This window comes from Saccopteryx bilineata, chromosome X (assembly GCF_036850765.1).
Source record: "Saccopteryx bilineata isolate mSacBil1 chromosome X, mSacBil1_pri_phased_curated, whole genome shotgun sequence".
Classification (NCBI taxonomy): domain Eukaryota; kingdom Metazoa; phylum Chordata; class Mammalia; order Chiroptera; family Emballonuridae; genus Saccopteryx; species Saccopteryx bilineata.
The window spans coordinates 104677692-104700909 of NC_089502.1; the positions used below are offsets into that span (position 1 = coordinate 104677692).

The following is a 23218-nucleotide window of genomic DNA, read 5'->3' on the forward strand; positions in this document are numbered from 1 at the left end:
TGGTAAAGGCACATATGAGAAAGCAATCAATGAACAACTAAGGTGTCGCAACGAGACACTGATGATTGATGCTTCTCATCTCTCTCCGTTCCTGTCTGTCTGTCCCTATCTATCCCTCTCTCTGACTCTGTCTCTGTAAAAAAAAAAGAATACATGATATTGCCTGACCGGTGGTGGAACGGTGGATTGAATGTCAACCTGGGGTGCAGAGCATCCAGATTTGAAATTCTGAGGTTGCCAGCTTGAGCACGGGCTCACAGACACGACCCCTAGGTCTCTGACTTGGGCCCTAAGGTCACTGGTTTGAACAAAAGGTCACTGGCTCTGCTGGAGGCTTCCTCCCCCAACCTGGTCAAGGTATGTATGAGAAGCAGTCAATGAACAACTAAAGTGATGCAACTATGAGTTGATCCTTCTCATCCCTCTCCCTTCCTGTCTGTCTGTCTCTAGCTTAAAAAAAAAGATATCTCTTGAGTTAAAAAATATTGAAGTTCACCAGTCTTTCTTCATATCAGTATTTTTGTTCTGTTAAAGTAAAATTAAATTTAATACTCTGATTCAAAACAGCACATACAGCATTTTTATAAATGTATTTCCATGTATCCATATACAGATATAGAAAGATAACTGGAATGATGTTAATCTGAAGTTAGTAACAATTATTTCCGGGTGGTGGGATTTGCAGGCAGTATTTTAAAATTTGTACTTTTCTGCATTGATTAAATTCTATAACATTATTTTAGAAATAACAATGTGACTTTTATTTTTAACATAAAATTGGAGATGACCTATTATTATACTTAATCTTCTCTTGGATATTTCAAAAGTATCTCAGATTCAAACGACCAAAATCAAACATATGATCTTTCTTCTACCGAAACACACTGCCTGGTCAAGTTCTCCCTCTTGGTGACTGGTGTGCGGGAATGACAGACAATAAAACCCACTAGAAACCCAGGTCTGTCCCCTCTCCTCTGCCGTACATTCATTCCATCACTAAATATGGGTCCGTTTTACCTCTTAAACATTTCTTGGAATCTGTTCACTTCTCTCTATCTCAACTTCTCCTTATTTGAAATACTGTGACTAACTCTTAATCGGTCTACCACTATCTACTCTTACCTCCCATAATCCTCTTGCTTTAAGTAAGAGTGATCTTTTCAAAAAGCAAATCTGATCATGTTAACTCTAGGATTTATTATTTTTTTATTTATTCATTTTAGAGAGGAGAAAGAGAGAGAGAGAGAGAGAGAAGGGGGGGAGGAGCTGGAAGCATCAATTCCCATATGTGCCTTGACTAGGCAAGCTCAGGGTTTCGAACCGGCGACCTCAGCATTTCCAGGTCGACGCTTTATCCACTGCGCCACCACAGGTCAGGCCAACTCTAGGATTTAAATGGTTACCTTCCTTAAAATAAAGACAAGGTTCCTACTGTCACCATTTTTAAGACCCTACCTACCCCCTTAGATTTACTATGTACCAAACTCCTCTCTGCTCTGCTCACGTCGGCCAAACCGGCCTCCTTTCAGTCCCTCCATGCTCCCTTTCCCCGCACATGGTTCTTGGGTTTGCTGTCCAGTCTGCTTGGAGTCCTAGTCCCTCCCCCTCTCACCTAGTTAACACCTCTTCATCCTTAAGATCTCTGCTCAGTCATCACTTTCTCAGAGAAGCTTTCCTTGACTTCCCTTTCCTAGTCAAATGTCCCTTTACTGTATCTTCGTTACAGTCTTTATTACAGCTGCAATTTTATAATTATTTATGCAAGTCTGTTCATGTCTAACTGTCCCACCAAAGTATAAGTTCTATGAGAGGAGGGAACATACTTGTTTTTGCTCATCAAACCCAGTGCCTAGCAGAGAAATTGGCACATATAATGAATCTGGCACATAATTGTTACAACATTTTTAAAGTAAGGCTAGAGAACAGTAACATGCAAGAACATCAGATAGTCAGATAGGCTCTCCACACAAAGATATAAGCATCCGAATGTAAAGATAGTTAACAAATATGGGGTACTATTATGTGTTAAGTACTTCATAAGTGCTATATCATTTAATCCTCACAGAAATTCTGCAAGGCAGGTAGGTATCATCCCTGTTTTAAAGACATGAAAACTGAGGCACAAATGACTTGTCTAAAGTCACACAGCAAGTGAATAACTAAGCTACCAGAACCTAAGTCTGTTTAAAGACCTTCACCACCTTCATTCAAACTCCATTTTCTACTCACTCTTCCTCCAACTCTCCCCCATTATACTGCAATAAAATACCCCCTACTAGTCAACAAAAGCCTCCACTGACACAGTGATCAGAGATGTCTCACTGGCAGCACAAATGCATTTACACCTTGAAGTAAGGCTTCCCATTTTTACATTGGTGAAACTATCTATGTATAAATTGGTGCCAGGAGTAAGACAAATATAAAGAACACCCAAGCATATATAATGCTTACTAGTTTAGGAAATTTAGGCTTTTGGAAATTTTTATTCAACGTTTACACTAAATGTATTTTCAGACTTTCTTTACCAAACTATATGCGATGACTACATATACACCCATATATGCACACAGACATAACACACAGACATATCTTTTTCAATAATGAACATTCAGATTCTAAGCCCGATGCACATTTTAATAGATTTACTCATTTTGAAAAAATGATACTTATTTTAAAACTTCAAACACAGAAAAGTACAAATTAAATAAGGCCCAAATTCCACCATCTATACTGTTAACGAATTTTCCTATTTTTATGCACAGACACATATATCCAATATATACAATTACACACAAATACTATACAGAGTTTGGCAAAAGTAGGTTCACAGTTCTTATGGAAAATAATACAATAATTAATAAATAATAGAATAAATTTTTACATACTCACAACTGTAAACCTACTTTTTTTGTGTGTGATGACAGAGACACAGAAAGAGGGATAGATAGGGACAGACAGGAAGGAAGAGAGATGAGAAGAATCAATTCTTCATTGTGGCACCTTAGTTGTTCATTGATTACTTTCCTATATGTGCCTTGACTGGGCGGCTACAGCAGAGACAGTGACCTCTTGCTGAAGCCAGCAACCTTGGGTTTTAAGCCAGCAACCTTGGGTTTAAGCCAGTGACCACAGCGTCATGTCCATGATCCCATGCTCAAGTAGTGACCCTGCGCTCAAGCTGGCAAGCCCGCACTCTAGTCCACAAGCTTGGGGCTTCAAATCTGGGTCCTCTGCATCCCAGTCCGACACTCTATCCACTGCTCCACCACCTGGTCAGGCTAAACCTACTTTTGCCGACCCCTGTGTATATAGTCCTATTGTATATATAGTCCTACAAGCCTTCATCCTCCCCAGTTCAGTGGACATCTTTGTGCATTTCAATTGCAGGTACATATGGACTGAGGCCATATGCAATTAGCTAGGTATCTTGCCCATAAACTTAAGATATCTTTTATAACATTCTAGCTTGAAGAGCTTTAAAATTATTTTTCATACTGAATAATGGTAACTTATTGGGTCCAAGAATGTTGATGTATAACATAAGACAGCTTTGTCTCAAAACCCACAGGATGGAATTAACTAACCCTCACCCTCGATGCTTTCTTTTTGATATTGACTTTTTTTCATACCGATAGTCTAAAACAAGGGTCAGCAACATATGGTCTCATACCTCTTTTTGCAAATCGAATTTTTATGGAACAAAGCCACACCCATTATATATGTATTATGTATGGTTGCATTTGCACTACAATGAGAGTTGAATAGTGGCAACCACAAGGCTTGAAAATACAGTAATTATTAACTAACAACTTCCCAGAAAAAGTATGTTGACCCCTGGTCTAAAAGATAATCTGTTTAAAGACATAATGAATCTAGACAAGGATAAAGGTCTGTACCTTGTGAAGTCATATCACTCTCTCATAGTAACTGTAACCATAGGCCTAAGTGAATCAATTTTTATGGTTTTAATTCTTATAAATAAAGAGGATCAGGTATAAACAACTTACTTCAAGTACTTTGTTCCTGTTGTCTGTCTCTAATTTTTGTTGACTCTGTTTAAGTTGGTTTAAACTTGGCTTAATAAGAGAATTTCCTACAGTTTCCTTTGTCCAGTCATCCACCAGTTTGTGTAAGTCATCTGTGAACATCCCTTTTTTACTAGCTGGAGACTGTTGGCATGATGCTGTATTACTCTCCACCGACTGTGGATCTATAAGAAAAAATAGGGAAACCATGAAAAGGAATTTAAACTGATAAATAAATACTTTTCTTTGGACAGCAATGCAATGGACAGATAGGATAACCAGACATTCTAATTTATCTGAGGCAGTTCTGGTTTAAAGCTGTTGTCCTGAAATAATTACTAACAGTACTACTCCTTTCACTCTCAAAAGATCCCTCTTGTTTGTATGGCAAATTATATGGTTACCTTATGTATAAATCAAATATAATAAATAGTATCTCTAAATTAAAAAAAATTACTATCAACCCTAATCTTTCCATCAGTTTCCTCAAGTAAATACTTAGAAGAGTTTAAAAACAATCACAGGATGTTAAAAGGAGAAATACCTCAGAAGTATAATCCAACCAACTTATTTATAATGGAGAAATGAGGCTCAGAAAAAGAAAACTGACATGCCTGAGTTCTTGCAATTAGTTACCAGCAGAGCCGGGCCTGGACCCCTGAAGCCGAGACTAGGGCAATCTCTCTCCCTTTTCAGTAAGCCATACTGACTTGGAATAGCTTCAGAAAACTAGAATCTCATTTAATTTATTTTATTTTACTTTATTTTAATTTTTAATTTTTTTATTCATTTTTTTAGAGAGGAGAGAGAGAGGGAGAGAGAGAGACAGAGAGAGAGAGCAAGGAGAGAGAGACAGAGAGAGAGAAGGGAGAAGGAGCAGGAAGCATCAACTCCCATATGTGCCTTGACCAGGCAAGCCCAGGGTTTTGAACCAGCGACCTCAGCATTTCCAGGTCGATGCCTTTATCCGCTGCGCCACCACAGGTCAGGCCTATTTTAATTTTTAAGAGTAATGCACCTACTGTCCTAAGAAAGTTTTCACGGAACTCACAAAGATGAGTTAACCCCTTTTTGTACTCCAATTGCAATCTCTTCACACAATTGTAATGCAAAGACAGATTTATTTGTACACACAACGATGAAGGAAAGCAGTCTTCTGTCAAATGGAGATTAAGATTCTTAAGCAGCTGATCTTGGGACCTACTACAACAGGAAGACTTGTTTTCTGATCTTCAGATGTTAAGACTTTTTACCTGACATTTCAGCAAGCTTTTTATATATGTCTTCTTCCTGGGCCTGCTTTTCTTCCTGGGTCTTATGATACATAATCTGGCGTTCCAGATAGTTTGTGTTCCTCTTCTGCTTATCCAAGTACTTTCCATGAAGTGTAAGAGATCAGTGTCACTATTGGCAGAAGCTACCTACTTCAGGTCTTCCAGCAGCTTGTTTAACTTGTTCTCCAACTCCAGAGCAGTCTCTAGAGCTTGTACACCAGTTCCCCAATTATCTATATTAGGTCTCAGAATCACGGGAAGGCAGATCTTACCCGCATGTCTTTTCAGGTATCTTAGGAACTGCTTTGCATGTTCCCTCTTCACCTCAGCTTGGTCTCCGAAGAATCAGGCAAAAAGAGGTGCTTCTGTGTCGTTGCCATAGTAACAGGACATAGACAAATAAGCATCACTGATGTGCAGCTCATAAGATGCCAAATGATTAATAGCAATCCTGCATTCTTCAGAGATGAGGCCCTGGACATCAGACGCCATCTCAGCTTTAGAGAAAACCAGGCTTACACAGTGCTCTCATTTAATTTTTTAAGTGATAATTTGTTTGTTAATGATAAAAAGAATGTGTATCTAGATAGCAGGAACAAGGATGCAGATAGTGTGTGAGCTTCATGAGGATGGACAGGATGTTCAAAAAGATCAAAGAAATCAATTATAGGTATCTCTATCAGTGAAACGTTTCCAATCTGAATATCACACTAAGTCTTTTTTAAATTTTATTTATTGATTTCAGTGAGAGAAGGGGAGGGAGAGAGAAAAAGAGAGACAGAAACATCAAACTGTTCTTGTATGTGCCCTGACCAGGGATTGAACCAGCAACCTCTGCACTTTGGGATGATGCTCCAACCAACTGGGCTATCCAGCCAGGGCACACACTAAGTCTTTATTTAGTACTTATAACCATATCACCCCCAAAAATTTAATAAAAAGAAAAAAAACTATTTATTACTATTACAAGCTTACTAAATCATTCTCATAGAAAAGATTCCTGAAATTCCAATTCCTCTGATTATAAACCAAAATTTAAACAGTGTATCTAAAATAAATTTAAGGAAATACAGTTGTGAAATTTAAGCACAATAAAATTTCCAGGGATCAGCCCTGGCCAGTTGGCTCAGCGGTAGAGCGTTGGCCCGGCATGTGGAAGTCCTGGGTTCGATTCCCAGCCAGGGCACACAGGAGAAGTGCCCATCTGCTTCTCCACCCCTCCCCCTCTCCTTCCTCTCTCTCTCTCTCTTCCCCTCCTGCATCCAAGGCTCCATGGGAGCAAAGTTGGCCAGGGTACTGAGGATGGCTCTGTGACCTCTGCCTCAGGGACTACTAAAATATCTCCAGTTGCAGAGGAGCAATGCCCCAGATAGGCCAAGCATTGCCCCCTAGTGGGCATGCTGGGTGGATCCCGGTCAGGTGCATGCAGGAGTCTGTCTGTTGCCCCCCCCTTCTCACTTCGGCAAAATACAAAAAAAAAATTCCAGGAATTTATTTAAATAAGCATGTGAAAATTCCTTGTACATTTGTTATGGTACATTTTTTAAAAATTGTGAACAAATACAGAAAATGCAAAGGATAATGAAAGAAGCCTCCATATTAATACTTTTAAAGTACTTTTCTTTATCTTCTTTGAAACTCATAACAGGCCTGTGACATAGGTTCAGCAAGCATCACTCTGTTTTTTGGATGGGAAGATTAGGATCCAGAAGGTAAAGAGCTAGGGTTATATACTAGGTAGAGAACCCAGGCGTCCTGTTAGGTCAATGTGCTGTCCATTGTACCATGTCAAGCAATAAACTGGGAAATGGATGAGGAAATTGCTTTAATAACACAGAACATGATAATCTCAATGATTCCTTATACATAGTTTGTAATACTCTATGAACCCTGAACTACTAAAAGCTTAGATTCAAGGAGATTAAGTGTTAAATAGAAACATAATAGTGAAATTGCTTAAGAATAATTTAATGAATTGGAACATATTCACATATACAAAAGTGTTTTATAAAAATAATGTTTACTAATTTGGTGCAACCATGATGTACCAAAATAACATGCTAATCTCGTTGGAATTTCTACTTTTCTAAGACTTAAAACCCAGCCTGACCAGGCGGTGGCGCAGTGGATAGAGCATCGGACTGGGATGCGGAAGGACCCAGGTTCGAGACCCCAGGATAGCCAGCTTGAGCATGGTCTCATCTGGCTTGAGCAAAAAAAAAAAAAAGCTCACTAGCATGGACCCAAGGTCACTGGCTGGAGCGAGGGGTTACTCAGTCTGCTGAAGGCCCGCGGTCATGGCACATATGAGAAAGCAATCAATGAACAACTACGGTGTCGCAACGAAAAACTGATGATTGATGCTTCTCATCTCTCTCTGTTCCTGTCTGTCTGTCCCTATCTATCCCTCTATCTGACTCTCTCTCTGTTCCTGTAAAAAAAATAAAATAAAATAAAAAAATAAAAAAACCCAAAGGCACACAAGCCAGCCTATAACAAAACATCACTTTTTCCTATTACCTTGCTGTACATTCGTTTAATTCTCTGCCAGTTTCAATGAGGGAACAAATAGCACAATATTTGGAGCTAAAGCCTTTATATTATTTTCTTACCCTCGAAAAATCTCAGCAGGTAAGAGTGTAAAGAAAAAGATAGCCAGAAACATATACGTACATTAGTGCCAGAATTTTTGCCCACCTAGCTTTTCTTAAGAATATTTTTGTGCTAATTTCCTTCATTTTCTAAAAAATTTGTTGTACAGAGCTAAGCTTGAATATCATTCATGTAAGTACCCCATGGACAAGGTAACTAAGCTCATCAGTAAAATATGGGTACTAACAGAATATCCCTCACTGGTTTGCTATGAGGATTAAATCGGTTAATGTGGAAAGCATTCTTAGAGCAATGTCTTTTGCATACTAAGTGCTATATAAATGGCTGTTAAATAAGTCGTTTTTAAAAAGAAAAAACCCCCATATTTCTGCACTAAGGGAAAAGCCAGTGTCAGTATTCTTGTGTACAACTCTGGTGGAAAAAGTCATCTTGAACACTCAGTAGGGAGTCAAAGATGGCAGCTGCACTATTTGGCACAGCAGCCAACAGTGGAGGAAGAAATAATTAACAAACCAAAACGAGTAGTTTAATGAAATGGGGGCTGGGGCAAGACTGCTCCTAAAGAGGCAACAGAAAGATAGATATATATATATATTCCTTCCAAAAGTTACGAAGAATAATGTGCCATATGAGAAGAAAAAAAACGTTATTTAAATGTTATTCAATGTCTAACTATGCTTCACACATAGAAAAAACATTTATTGATTTCATTTGTTATTCCTATCATACTATAAAAGACCACTTAAAGTTCACACACCAGAAAATACTTAATCAATGCACATTAAAAGAACTATTCTACAAATATGTTTTATGATAGGTAGTAACATTACTTATTAACTTCAAAGGTGCTCTTCAATATTCCTTTCTTATTTCTAAAATGAATAAAACCTGAGTTCAATCCTTGGTGCTCTTTTTTTCTGTTTTTCCCCCAAGGTGACGCTCACATTCAAATAATTTCAGTGATCACCCAAATGCAAATGTTTCCATTTCTTATCTCAAACCGTGACCTGCCTTCAAACGAATTTCACAACCAACTCTCAAATATGTTTTTCCAGTTGGCTGTAATAAATATTAAATTCAATGCATCTAGAGCCAAACCTGTGGTGGTCTTGGAATGACAATTTGTCTAAATTCATATTTCTGTTAAAAATACCACATTTTCTCCAGACCACCTCGACCCAGTTCTTCTGGATCTCGCTACAAACACCCACATATCCAGTTCATCATCACATCATGGCAAGTCGTCCAATACAATATGCCTACTTTCATGTCCACAACTCCCTAAGCTCTTAATCATCTTATACATGGACTGCAATGATCTAAATAGACTCACACCCTCGCTCTAGCCAATATAGTCTTCATATTGTCACTGATTAATGTCAGTTAAATGTTGTTTTCAGCATTTCACTCCTCTGCTCAAAAATAAAAGTTTTTAATAGTTTTATAATAATTTCTTTAAAAATTTTTTATTTTATTTTATTGATTTAGAGGGAGAGGAAGGGAGAGAGAGATAGGAACATAGATCTGTTCCTGTGGGTGCCCTGACTGGGGATTGAACCAGCAACCTCTATGCTTTGGGACAATCCTCTAACCAACTCAGCTATATGGCCAGGGCTTAATAATTTCTTAATATTAATAATACTGAGTTTTCTACTTGCTTAGGAGGCAAAATCCTTGGTAGTCATGGTTGTCTTTGCAGAACAGGTATTTATTATTTGTTCTTAACATGTTATTAAACAAACATATTATCTCATTTATTAGATTTAAATACATTGTGTTAAATCAGATAATCTTACACCAAACTGTAGCACAGACCATCTGTGGCAGCTGCCAATTCTTTTTTTAAAGTATGGAAGAAAAACCTAGTATAAACCCTCCATTTCACTCTACTCTTATATTGCTTTCTCTTAAAAAAACTCCTGTATTTTACCATTTCATGCTTATATATCATGTATTTCTATCTATATATTAACAATACTCTTTGCACTTCATTTAATCAATTTTAATGCAGTCCGTTTTTCCTTCAAGACCAACTCAAATCCTACCTCCTGTATGAAGCAGTCTCAGACCACTATCACCCTGGATGATCTTCCATTGCCTCCTCTCAACCTACGGCAAACACAATTTGTGGCAATAATAGTAAAGAGCTAAGGCTTTGGAGAATGATATTTGCATTCCCTCTCTTATAAACCAAGTTCCTAGGGAAGTCACTTAACCTCAGTAACTTTAATCTCCTTTCTCATAAGAGACAGGCACTTATTTCTACCTACCTTAGGGTTTTTAGGATTAAGTTTATGTAATGTGATTATGTTTCAGGATCCCCAAGACCACACACAGATTCATTATTCAGTAGAAAATTTCACAGGTCTTAGCATATAGTTATTATTCATGGCTGTTTATTATAGAAAAAGGATGCACGATAGGATTGGCAAGGCAAAAAAAGACACAGGAATATAGAGAAATTTGTGCATAGACTTCCTTATGTTCTCTTCCTGTTGTGGAGGGACATACTTGAGCATGCTTCTTTCTCTGAGCAACAAAAAATGCAGCAACATATGTGCAACTTTCTAGCCAGGGAAGCCAGAAATAAATCATGTTATTTGTACCAATAATCTCGGCAAAGTGAACTACACTTACCAGGTAGGGATGAGAGCGAAGACAAATTCATACATACCAGCCAAAGGCAAGCCTTGGAAACAGAAGTTTCTACAGATAGCAGTTTTTCTGCCTGCTGTGTTCTCCTTTCTGCAGAGCTTAGCACAGTGTTCGTGTTATAAGGTAACTATATACTTACATTGTGGATACCAGTATGTTGCAATATCATGCATCAGTTCATGTTTCCTGCAGAACAGGCATAACTGTGGGCAGGGAAGGATGGATGTGGATTTCTGTATATATGTTAAGGCAGTGTTTTTTTTTTAAACTTATTTATCTTTGAGAGAAGAGAGAGAGACAGTGAGAGAGAAGGGGGAAGGAGCAGGAAGCATCAATTCTCATATGTGCCTTGACTAGGCAAGCCTAGAGTTTCAAACCAGCAACCTCAGCTTTCCAGGTTGACACTTTATCCACCACACCATCACAAGTCATGCAAGGCAGTGTTTCTTAAAATGTGTTTTGGGAAAGTCATGGTGGGTAGTTAGTTATACAGCAGGCCTATAACTTCTTTTTTTGTATTTTTTTCCCCTGAAGTTGGAAACAGGGAGGCAGCCAGACGACTCCCGCATGCGCCCGACTGGGATCCATCCGGCATGCCCACCAGGGGGCGATGCTCTGCCCATCTGGGACGTTGCTCTGTTGCAACCAGGGCCATTCTAGCGCCTGAGGCAGAGGCCATGGAGCCATCCTTAGCGTCCGGGCCAACTTTGCTCCAATGGAGCCTTGGCTGTGGGAGGGGAAGAGAGAGACAGAGAGGAAGGAGAGGGGGAGGGGTGGAGAAGCAGATGGGCGCTTATCCTGTGTGCCCTGGCTGGGAATCGAAACCAGGACTCCTGCACGCCAGGCCGATGCTCTACCACTGAGCCAACCAGCCAGGGCTTCTTTTTTACTTTTTATTTGTTTGTTGTTTTTGTGTGTGTGTGTGTGTGTGTGTGTGTGTGTGTGTGTGTGTGTGAGAAAGAGAGAGAGAGAGAGAGAGAGAGAGAGAGAGAGAGAGAGGAGAAGCATCAACTTGTAGTTGCATCTCTTTAGTTTTCCAATGATTGCTTCTCATATGTGCCTTGACGGGGGGGGGGGGTGCTAAAGCTAAGCAAGCCAGTGATCCCTTGCTCAATGCCAGCGACCTTGGGCTCAAGATAGCGACCCTGGGATCATGCTGATAATCCCACACTCAAGCCAGTGAGTCTGCACTCCAGCCGGATGAGCCTGCCTCAAGCTGGTGACCTCAGGATTTTGAACCTGGGACCTCAGCATCCCAGATTGATGCTCTATCCACTGTGCCACCACCGGCCAGGCAAACCTATAGCCTCTTTAATGAAGGATTTCCTTAAAAAAATTTATTGATTTCAGAAAAACATCGATTTGTTTTTCCAATTATATATGCATTCATTGGTTGACTCTTGTATGTGCCCTGACCAGTGATGGAACCTGCAACCTTCGTGTCTCAGGAGAATGCTCTAACCAACTGAGTTACCTGGCCAGAGCCTAGTGAAAGGTTTTTAAACAAGCCCTATCCATTGCTCTTGTGCATCAAGGTCCGTGTTGGTGAACCTTTTTATAAAAACCGCCCACTTTTGCACTGCTGGTCAACCTGGTCCATCCCGCCCACTAGTGGGCGATCCAGCTTTCATGGTGGGCCAATCGCAGCGCTGTTTGGTTGCTTTGCTCCCGCCCACCATGAAAGCTGGAAGCCCACTAGTGGACGGGAGGGACCAGGTTGACCAGCACTGCAAAAGTGGGTGGTTTTTATAAAAACGTTTGCCATCACGGATCAAGGTTAACATAGCTTCAAAATGTCAAGACTACCCCTCAAAGGCAATAACCACCCACAAGACAACACATAATTTTAACTATCCTGTAATCCAATACTTGTCTTGCTTTCTCCCATTTTCATGTAATCTTCCTTATGTTCCCTCCTTAATTTGAAATGCAAAAAAGAAACTAGAAAACTGTCAGAATGGCAGTTATTAACAAAACAACACAGTATAAGTGCTGGCAAGGATGTGGAGAAAAGGGAACCCTCCTGCACTGCTGGTGGGAATGCAGACTGGTGCAGCCATTGTGGAAAACAGTATAAAGATTCCTCAAAAAATTAAAAATGGAACTGCCTGTGGATCCAGCCATCCCACTTTTAGTAATATATCCCAAGAACATCACATCAATGATTGAAAAGAAGAAATGCACCCCTATGTTTATGGCAGCATTGTTTACAATAGTGAAGATCTGGAAACAGCCCAAGTGTCCTTCAGTGGACGAATGGATTAAAAAGCTTTGGTACAGGGCCTGACCTGTGGTGGCGCAGTGAGTAAAGCATCAACCTGGAAACGCTGAGGTTGCCGGTTCAAAGCCCTGGGCTTGCCTGGTCAAGGCACATATGGGAGTTGATGCTTCCAGCTCCTCCCCCCTTCTCTCTCTCTGTCTCTCTCTCCTCTCTAAAAATTAAAAAAAAAAAAAAGCTATGGTACAGGGAGCGGCATGATGGCGATGGAGTAGGCAGACATACCAACTTCCACCTCCCAGAACCAAAGTGGATTACAACTTAAATTTAAGAACAATCATCTGGAAAAACCAACTTTGGGCTAAACCAAGAGGAACCTATAACCAAAGATCACCGAAGAAGCCACAACGAGACTGTTAGGAAAAGTGGAAATGCGGAGAGGGCTGCCCAGCTCCCGGGAGCGAGCAGCAGCTCAGAGGGACTCACGTGATGGGAAGAGAGTTTCTCAGAGAGGGGAGGGTCTTGGGGGACAGAAGACTCAGCCTGCAGCCCCAGAGCCTAGAAGAGGCACACGAACAGTATTTAGCTGCAAAACAAGTCAGGATACTGTTTGCGAGAAAGAGACAGCTTTCTCAGACCCAGGATTCATCTTAAAGGGACTGTGCAGAAAACCTCTTTGACAACCACTTACCCGGGGCTCAGGGTGAGCTGAGAAGACTGGAGTGCCAGGAAGAGAATATAATTTAGGAGGCACAGGGAGAAATACTTTGAGGGAAGCTACCCTTAACCCCTGGGCTGAATCACTCCCCAAATCTAAAGTGAATATTTTTCCTAGAACCAGCAATACCACCAAAGGGAAGCAGGTCACCAGCCAAACAGAAGCCCTCCTGCTGCAGTCAGAGCAAAGAATCGCTTAGAAGGAGGGAGCCATCAGGGATACAGTATTGAGTGCTGAACACTGAGCAACACAGCCACCCCACACTGCTGAGTGCTCCCCAAAGGGCGGGCAGTGGAGGGACGTGGGAGCATGGTTCCGTTGGTAGGGGAGGAAGCTGGGGGCCAGCCACAGCTGTGGACAGGATGCACAAAAGCAGTCTGACCCCCCAGCTGTGGGCCAGTTGCGAGAGATTAGTCCCGCCTGCAGTCCCACCTGCAGGGGCAAGGCAGAAGCCAGGTAACTGGCTGAGTTCTGCGGGGCTGGGCACACGAGTGCAGCCCCACCACAGGGCCAACGCTTGTGTCCCCAGTGCGCAAGCACAGTCCTGCCAGCTGGGATGGGGTAAAGGCTGGGGGCTGGCCAGGGTTTGAAGCCAAGACAGAGAGCGCAATCCCACCCATGGGTGTGATGCGGGCACAGTCCCACCACCTGGGGTGGGGTGGAGGCTGGGGGCCAGCCAGGACTTGCAGCCCACTGTAAATGCAGTCCCGCCCAGGGGGGCAAGGCAGAGCCTGGGGGCCAGCCAAGGCTAGCAACCCGCGATGGTGAGGCGGAAGCCACAGCAACTGCAGTGGTGGGCCAGCAACAGCAATGCCTGTGCCAGAACACCCAAGAGGGCGGCAGAGCAGGTGGTAGACCTGCAGATAGACCACACCTAGGGAACACAGAGGCCACACCCATTGGACTCCTGTGGCCACACACTTTTTATACACAGACAAAATGGGAAGGCAGGCCCTTGCCGGTTGGCTCAGCGGTAGAGCATCGGCCTGGCGTGCAGGGGATCTGGGTTCGATTCCCAGCCAGGGCACATAGGAGAAGCGCCCATTTGCTTCTCCACCCCCACCCCCTCCTTCCTCTCTGTCTCTCTCTTCCCCTCCTGCAGCCAAGGCTCCATTGGAGCAAAGATGGCCCGGGCGCTGGGGATGGCTCCTTGGCCTCTGCCCCAGGCGCTAGAGTGGCTCTGGTCACGGCAGAGCGACACCCCGGAGGGGCAGAGTGTCACCCCTGGTGGGCGTGCCGGGTGGATCCCGGTTGGGCGCATGCGGGAGTTTGTCTGACTGTCTCTCCCCACTTCCAGCTTCAGAAGAATAAAAAAAAAAAATAAAAAAAAAAAAAGGAAGGCAGAGAAATGCAACCCAAACGAATCAAGAAGAGAAATCCCCAGAAAAAGATCTCAATGAGATGGACATAACCAAATTACCAGATGCAGAGTTTAAAGTAATGATTGTTAGGATGCTCAAAGATCTTAGAGGCCCTGGCTGGTTGGCTCAGTGGTAGAGCGTCGGCCTAGCGTGCAGGAGTCTCAGGTTTGATTACTGGCCACGGCACACAGGAGAAGCACCCATCTGCTTCTCCACCCCTCCCCCTCTCCTTACTCTCTGTCTCTCTCTTCCTCTCCTGTAGTCAAGGCTCCATTGGAGCAAAGTTGGCCCGGGCACTGAGGATGGCTCTATGGCCTCTGCCTCAGGCGCTAGAATGGCTCTGGTTGCGACAGAGCAACACCCCAGATGGATAGAGCATCACCCCCTGGTGGGCATGCAAGGTGGATCCCAGTCGGGCACATGCTGGAATCTGTCTGACTGCCTCCCCATGTCCAACTTGAGAAAAATTCTTCAAAAAGAAAAAAAAGAAAAAAAAGATCTTAGAGCAACAATGGGTGGACAAAACGAGCACCTAAATAAAGAAAGAGCAAGTGTCAAAAAGGACATGGAAATAATTTAAAAAAGAACCAGTCAGAAATGACAAATACAATATCAGAAATGAAGACCACACTAGAAGGAATTAAAAACAGGATAAATGAAGCTGAGGACCGAATCACTGATTTAGAGAACAAGATAAATGAAAGCATGGAAGCAGAGCAGCAAAAAGAAAAGAGGCTCAAAAAGTCTGAGGAAACTCTAAGAGAGCTCTCTGACAACATGAAAAGAAACAACATCCACATCATAGGGGTTCATGAAGGGGAAGAGAAAGATCAAGGAATAGAGAATCTGATTGAAGAAATCATAGCTGAAAATTTCCCAACTTGATAAAGGAAAAAGTCACATAAGTTCAAGAAGCACAGAGAATGCCATTAAGGATGAACCCCAAAAGGCCCACACCAAGAAACATCATAATTAAAATACAAGAATTAAGACATAAAGAATACTAAAAGTTGTAAGAGAAAAGCAGTCAATTACCTACAGAGGAGCCCACATAATGATGACATTTGACTTCTCAACAGAAACATTAGAGGCCAGAAGGGAATGGCAAGAAATATTCAAAGTAATGCAAAACAAGAGCCTACAACCAAGATTTCTCTATCCAGCAAAGCTATCATTTAATATTGAAGGAGAAATAAATAGCTTCCCAGACAAAAAAAACCAAACTACTCAATTCATTACAACCAAACCAATGTTACAAGAAATGTTAAGGGGCTTGCTATCAACAAAATAAAGGGGGAAAAACATCTAGTAAAGAAGAATGTAGATTTAAAGAATAAAATGGAAATAAACAACTACATATCAATAATAACCTTAAAAGTAAATGGGGCCTGACCTGTGGTGGCGCAGTGGATAAAGCGTCGACCTGGAAATGCTGAGGTTGCCGGTTCGAAACCCTGGGCTTGCCTGGTCAAGGCACATATGGGAGTTGATGCTTCCAGCTCCTCCCCCCTATTCTCTCTCTGTCCTCTCTCTCTCTCTCTCTCTCCCTCTCCTCTCTAAAAAAAAAAAAAAATAAATAAATAAAAAAAAACTTAAAAAAAAATTTCTAAAAAAAAAAAAAAAGTAAATGGATTAAATGATCCAATCAAAAGACATAGGGTAGCTGCGAGGATAAGAAAACAGGACCCGCCTGACCAGGGGATGGCACAGTGGATAGAGCGTCGGACTGGGATGTGGAAAACCCAGGTTTGAGACCCTGAGGTTGCCAGCTTGAGTGCAGGCTCATTTGGTTTGAGCAAGGCTCACCAGCTTGGACCCAAGGTTGCTGGCTTGAGCAAAGGGTCACTCGTGCTGCTGTAGCCCCCTGGGTCAAGGCACATATGAGAAATCAATCAATGAACAACTAAGGAACCACAATGAAGAATTGATGTTTCTCATCTCTCTCTTTTCCTATCTGTCTGTCCCTATCTTTCCCTCTCTCTGACTCTGTCTCTGCCACAAAATAATAAAGTTTTTTTAAAAAAGAAAACAGGAACTGTACATATGCTGTCTACAAGACACCCACCTCAAAACAAATGATACACATAGACTGAAAGTAAAGAGATAGCTGCCTGACCAATGGTGGCGCAGTGGATAAAGCGTTGACTTGGAAATGCTGAGGTTGCAGGTTCAAAACCCTGGGCTTGCCTGGTCAAGGCGCACATGGGAGTTGATTCTTCCAGCTCCTCCCCCCTTCTCTCTCTCTCTGTCTCTTCTCTCTCTCTCTTCCTCTCCTCTCTAAAATGAATAATAAAAAAAGATAGCAAAAAATATTTCATGCAAATGCAAATGAAAAAAAAGCTGGTGTAGCAATACTTTTGTGTGACAAAATACACTTTAAAACAAAGGCAATAGTAAGGGATGAAGAAGATCACTACATAATGACAAAGGGAGCAATCCAACAGGATGATATAACCATTATAAATATGTAAGCACCTAATATAGGAGCACCTAAATATATAGAGCAGATTTTGATGGACATAAATGGTGAGATCAAAGCAATACTATAATAGTAGGGGATTTTAATACCGCACTAACATCACTGGATAAATCCTCAAGAAAGAAAATTAACAAAGAAACAGCAGACTTAAAAGACACACTAGATCAACTGGATTTAATAGATATCTTTAGAACCTTTCACCCTAATGCAGCAGAATATACATTCTTTTTTAGTGCTCATGGTACATTCTCTAGGATAGAACACATGTTAGGACACAAAACGAGACTCAATAAATTTAAGAAGATTGAAATCATATCAAGTATCTTCTCTGATCACAATGGCATGAAACTAGAAATTAATTACAATAGAAAATCTGAAAAATACTCAAAGACTTGGAAACTAAATAGCATGTTATTAAATAACGAATGGGTTAACAATGACATCAAAGAAGAAATAAAAAATTTCCTTGAAACAAATGAAAACGAACATACAACAACTCAAAATTTATGGAACACAGCAAAAGCAGTCCTTAAGAAGCTAGAAAAAGCTCAAATAAACAATTTAACAGTGCATCTAAAAGAGCTAGAAAAAGAACAGCAAGTAAAACACAGAGGAAGTAGAAGCAAGAAAATAATAAAGATCAGAACAAAAATAAATGACATAGAGGCTAAAAAAACAATATAGAGAATCAATGAAACCAAGAACTGGTTCTTTAAAAATGTAAACAAGGCCTTGGCCGGTTGGCTCAGCGGTAGAGCGTCGGCCTAGTGTGCGGAGGACCCGGGTTTGATTCCCGGCCAGGGCACACAGGAGAAGCGCCCATTTGCTTCTCCACCCCTCCACCGCACTTTCCTCTCTGTCTCTCTCTTCCCCTCCCGCAGCCAAGGCTCCATTGGAGCAAAGATGGCCCGGGTGCTGGGGATGGCTCTGTGGCCTCTACCTCAGGCGCTAGAGTGGCTCTGGTCGCAACATGGCGACGCCCAGGACGGGCAGAGCATTGCCCCCTGGTGGGCAGAGCGTCGCCCCTGGTGGGCGTGCCGGGTGGATCCCGGTCGGGCGCATGCGGGAGTCTGTCTAACTGTCTCTCCCCGTTTCCAGCTTCAGAAAAATGAAAAAAAAAAAAAATGTAAACAAGAAAGACGAACCTTTAACCAGACTAACCAAGAAAAAAAGAGAGGACTCAAATAAAAAAATTAGAAATGAGAGAAGTAACAATTGACACATCAGAAATACAAAGGATTGTAAGAAAATACTATGAAGAACTGTATGCCATAAAATTAGACAACCTAGGTGAAATGGACAAATTTCTCAAAACATATAACCTTTCAGAAATCAATATAGAAGAATCACGAAACCTAAACAGACTGATTTCATCAAATGAGATTGAAACAATTATTCAAAAAACTCCCAACAAACAAAAATCCCAGGCCAGATGGCTTCATGGGCGAATTTTACCAAATACTCAAAGAAGAACTAACACCTATCCTTCTCAAGCTATTTCAAAAAATTCAAGAGGAGGGAAGACTTCCAAATTCCTTTTATGAGACAAGCATAATACTGATTCCAAAACCAGGCAAAGACACTAAAAAAGAAAGAAAAGTATAGACCAATATCCCTGATGAACTGAGATGCTAAATTCTCAACAAAATATTAGCAAACTGGATCCAGCAACACATGAAAAAAATCACACATCATGATCAGATGGGATTTATTCTGGGGAGACAAGGCTGGTACAATATTCACTAATCAAGCAATTTGATTTAACACATAAACAAAAGAAAGGATAAAAATCACATGATAATATCAATACATGCAGAAAAAGCATTTGATAAGATCCAGCACCTGTTTATGATCAAAACTCTCAGCTAAGTGGGGATACAGAGATCATACCTTAACATGATAAAGGCCATCTATGACAAACCCAAGGCCAACACTATAATCAATGGGCAAAAATGAAAAGAAATCCCCTTAAGATCAGGAACAAGGCAGGGGTGCCTCCTTTCACCACTCTTATTCAACATAGTTCTGGAAGTACTAGCCAACAGAAACAGACAAGAAGAAGAAATAAAAGACATCCAGCTTGGAAAAGAAGAAGTAAAACTATCATTTTCTGATGATATGATACTGTACATAGAAAACCCTAAAGTCTCAGTCAAAAAACTATTGGACCTGATAAATGAATTCAGCAACCTGGCAGGATATAAAATCAATATTCAGAAATCAGTGGCATTTTTATACACCAACAATGAACTGTCTGAAAGGAAAATTAATAAAACAATCGCATTCACTATTGCAACAACAACAAAAAATAAAGTATCTAGGGGTAAATTTAACCAAAGAGGTTAAAGATTTGTACTTGAAAAATTATAAAACATTGATAAAGGAAATCAAGGAAGATACAAACAAGTGGAAGCATATACCGTGTTCATGGATAGGAAGAATAAACATCATTAAAATGTCTATATTACCCAAAGCAATCTATAAATTCAATGCAATTCCTATTAAAATACCAATGACATACTTCAAAGATATAGAACAAATATTCCAAAAATTTAAATGGAGCCAAAAAAGAACACGAATAGCCTCAACAATCCTGAAAAATAAAAATAAAGTGAGGGTATCAAACTTCCTGATACCAAGTTATACTACAAGGCCATCGTATTCAAAATAGCTTGGTACTGACATAAGAACAAGCATACAGCTCAATGGAACAGAACAGAGAACCCAGAATTAAACCCACACCCATATGGACAATTGATATTTGACAAAGGAGGTAAGAGCATACAATGTAGTAAAAACAGTCTCTTTTAACCAATAGTGTTCGGAAAATTGAATAGGTACTTGCAAAAAAAATGAAACTGGATCATCAACTTAAACCATTTACAAAAATAAACTCAAAATTGATGAAAGACTTAAATGTAAGTCATGAAACCATAAACATCTTGGAAGAAAACATAGGCAGTAAACTCTCCGATTTCTGTCGTAGCAATATTTTTGCTGATTTATCTCCACGGGCAAGTGAAATAAAGGACAGGATGAACAAATAGGACTATATCAAACTAAAAAGCTTTTGCACAGCAAAAGAAACCATTAACAAAATAAAAATACAACTCACACAATGGGAGAATATATTTGCCAATACGTCTGATAAGGGGTTAATAACCAAAACTTATAGAGAACTTGTAAAACTCAACACCAGGAAGATAAATAATCCAATCAAAACATGGGCAAAAGAAATGAATAGACACTTCTCTAAAGAGGACATACAGATGGCCAACAGGCATATGAAGAAATGTTCAACATCACTAATCATTAGAGAAATGCAAATTAAAACCACAATGAGATACCACCTCACACTTGTCAAAATGGTGCTTATTAACAAAACAACACATAACAAGTACTGGAGAGGTTGTGTAGAAAAGGGAACCTTCCTGCACTGCTGGTGGGAATGCAGACCGGTGCAGCCACTGTGGAAAACAGTATGGAGATTCCTCAAAAAATTAAAAATGGAACTGCCCTTTGACCCAGCTATCCCACTTTTAGGAACATATCCTATGAATACCAAATCACTGATTCAAAAGAAGAAATGTACCTCCATGTTTATTGCAGTATTGTTTACAATAGTGAAGATCTGGAAACAGCCCAAGTGTCCTTCAGTGGACAAGTGGATTAAAAAGCTGTGGTACATATACACAATGGAATACTATGTGGCCATGAAAAAGAAGGAAATACTACCTTTTGTGACAACATGGATGGACCTGGAAACTATCATGCTAAGTGAAATAAGCCAGGCAGAGAAAGAAAAATATCACATGACCTCACTCATTTGAGGAATCCAATGAACAATGTAAACTAAGGAACAGAACAGAGGCAGAGGCAGGATCAAAGGGACCAGAGGGAAAGCGGTCAGAGGGAGAGTGGAAGAGAAGATGGGATAAGAGAGGAGAAAGAGATTAGTGAAATTATATATACATAACACAGCATTATAGAGAACAGGACAGAAATCCTAGAGGGAAGAGGGTAGGTATTGGGAGGATGGGGCAAAGGGTAGGGGGTTGAGGGGAACACTGTGATGGGGGGAGATATATTCAGTGGTACACTTGAATCTATGTAAACACAGTAAGTTAAAATAAAAAAGAACGCCATGGTACATATACACAATAGAATACTAAGGGGCCATGAAGAAGAAGGAAATCTTACCTTTTGAGACAACATGGATGGACCTGGAAACTATTATGTTAATTGAAATAAGCCAGGCAGAGAAAGAAAAATATCATATGACCTCACTCATTTGAGGAATCCAAGGAACAATATGAACTGAGGAACGGAATAGAGACAGAGGCAGGATCCAAGGGTCCAGAGGGAAAGTGGACAGAGGGAAAGGGGACGACAGGATGGGATCAGAGAAGGGATAGAGATTGGTGAAATTATATACACATAACACAGTGTTATAGAGAGCAGAAAAGCAAATCTTGGAGGGAAGGGCGTAGGGCGCTATGCAGAGGGGGGCAAGGGGATGGATTTTGAGGGGAACACAGGGGAGGGAGGATGCATTCGAGCGGACACTAGAACTTATGTAAACATAATAAATTTAAAAGAAATAAAAAACCCAAACTACAAAACTGTTATTCTCTAGAACATTTTATATCTTGCTTCCCAGCAACTGTCATCAGTTTGGGCTCAAATAAACTTTTATAAATTTTTTTTTACAGGCCCTGGCCGGTTGGCTCAGCGGTAGAGCGTCGGCCTGGCATGTGGGGGACCCGGGTTTGATTCCCGGCCAGGGCACATGGGAGAAGCGCCCATTTGCTTCTCCACCCCCCCCCTTCCTCTCTGTTTCTCTCATCCCCTCCCGCAGCCAAGGCTCCATTGGAGCAAAGATGGCCCGGGCGCTGGGGATGGCTCCTTGGCCTCTGCCCCAGGCGCTAGAGTGGCTCTGGTGTGGCAGAGCGACGCCTCGGAGGGGCAGAGCATCGCCCCCTGGTGGGCAGAGCCTCGCCCTTAGTGGGCGTGCCGGGTGGATCCCGGTTGAGCACATGCGGGAGTCTGTCTGTCTCTCCCCATTTCCAGCTTCAGAAAAATACAAAAAAATTTTTTACACATTTAAACATTTATGTCAACATACACAATCATAATTAAATGATGAAAGTCAATGTGTCTAGGTATAGATCTGTAGAATGAAATAAGAAAAGTAAACTAAACTCAAAGCAAATAGGAGGAAGGAAATAATAGATTGGAGTAAAAATAAATGAAATAGATAAGAGACAATCAATAAAACCAAAAGTTGATTTTTTTTTAAAGATCAACAAAATTGACAAACTTTAACTAGACCAAGAAAAAAAGAGAGAAGACTCAAATTACTAAAATCAAAAATGAAAGAGGGAGGCCCTGGCCGGTTGGCTCAGCGGTAGAGCGTCAGCCTGGCGTGTGGGGGACCCGGGTTCCCGGCCAGGGCACATAGGAGAAGTGCCCATTTGCTTCTCCACCCCCCCTCCTTCCTCTCTGTCTCTCTCTTCCCCTCCTGCAGCCAAGGCTCCATTAGAGCAAAGATGGCCCGGGCGCTGGGGATGGCTCCTTAGCCTCTGCCCCAGGCACTAGAGTGGCTCTGGTCGTGGCAGAGCAACGCTCGGGAGGGGCAGAGCATCACCCCCTGGTGGGCAGAGCATCGCCCCTGGTGGGCATGCCGGGTGGATCCCGGTCAGGCGCATGTGGGAGTTTGTCTGACTGTCTCTCCCTGTTTCCAGCTTCAGAAAAATACAAAAAAAAAAAAGAGGGAAAATCATTACAAGTCTTACACAAATAAAAAGGATTATAAGAGAATATTATGAACAAGTATATACCAACAAATTAGATAATTTATAGGAAAAGGTTAGAT

General features: G+C 41.2%; 1 protein-coding gene and 1 pseudogene across 1 annotated transcript in view; both read right to left on the minus strand.

Annotated features, from left to right (window-relative positions):
* The window catches only part of WNK3 (WNK lysine deficient protein kinase 3), a 176801-nt gene that overhangs the window by 2294 nt on the left and 151289 nt on the right, over nucleotides 1-23218 (minus strand). Inside the window, exon 21 of the mRNA XM_066249044.1 lies at nucleotides 4008-4210. Coding sequence (XP_066105141.1) covers nucleotides 4008-4210 — 203 coding nt within the window. The remainder of the gene's footprint in view (nucleotides 1-4007; nucleotides 4211-23218) is intronic.
* Nucleotides 5265-5791, minus strand: LOC136317479 (ferritin, heavy subunit-like; annotated as a pseudogene).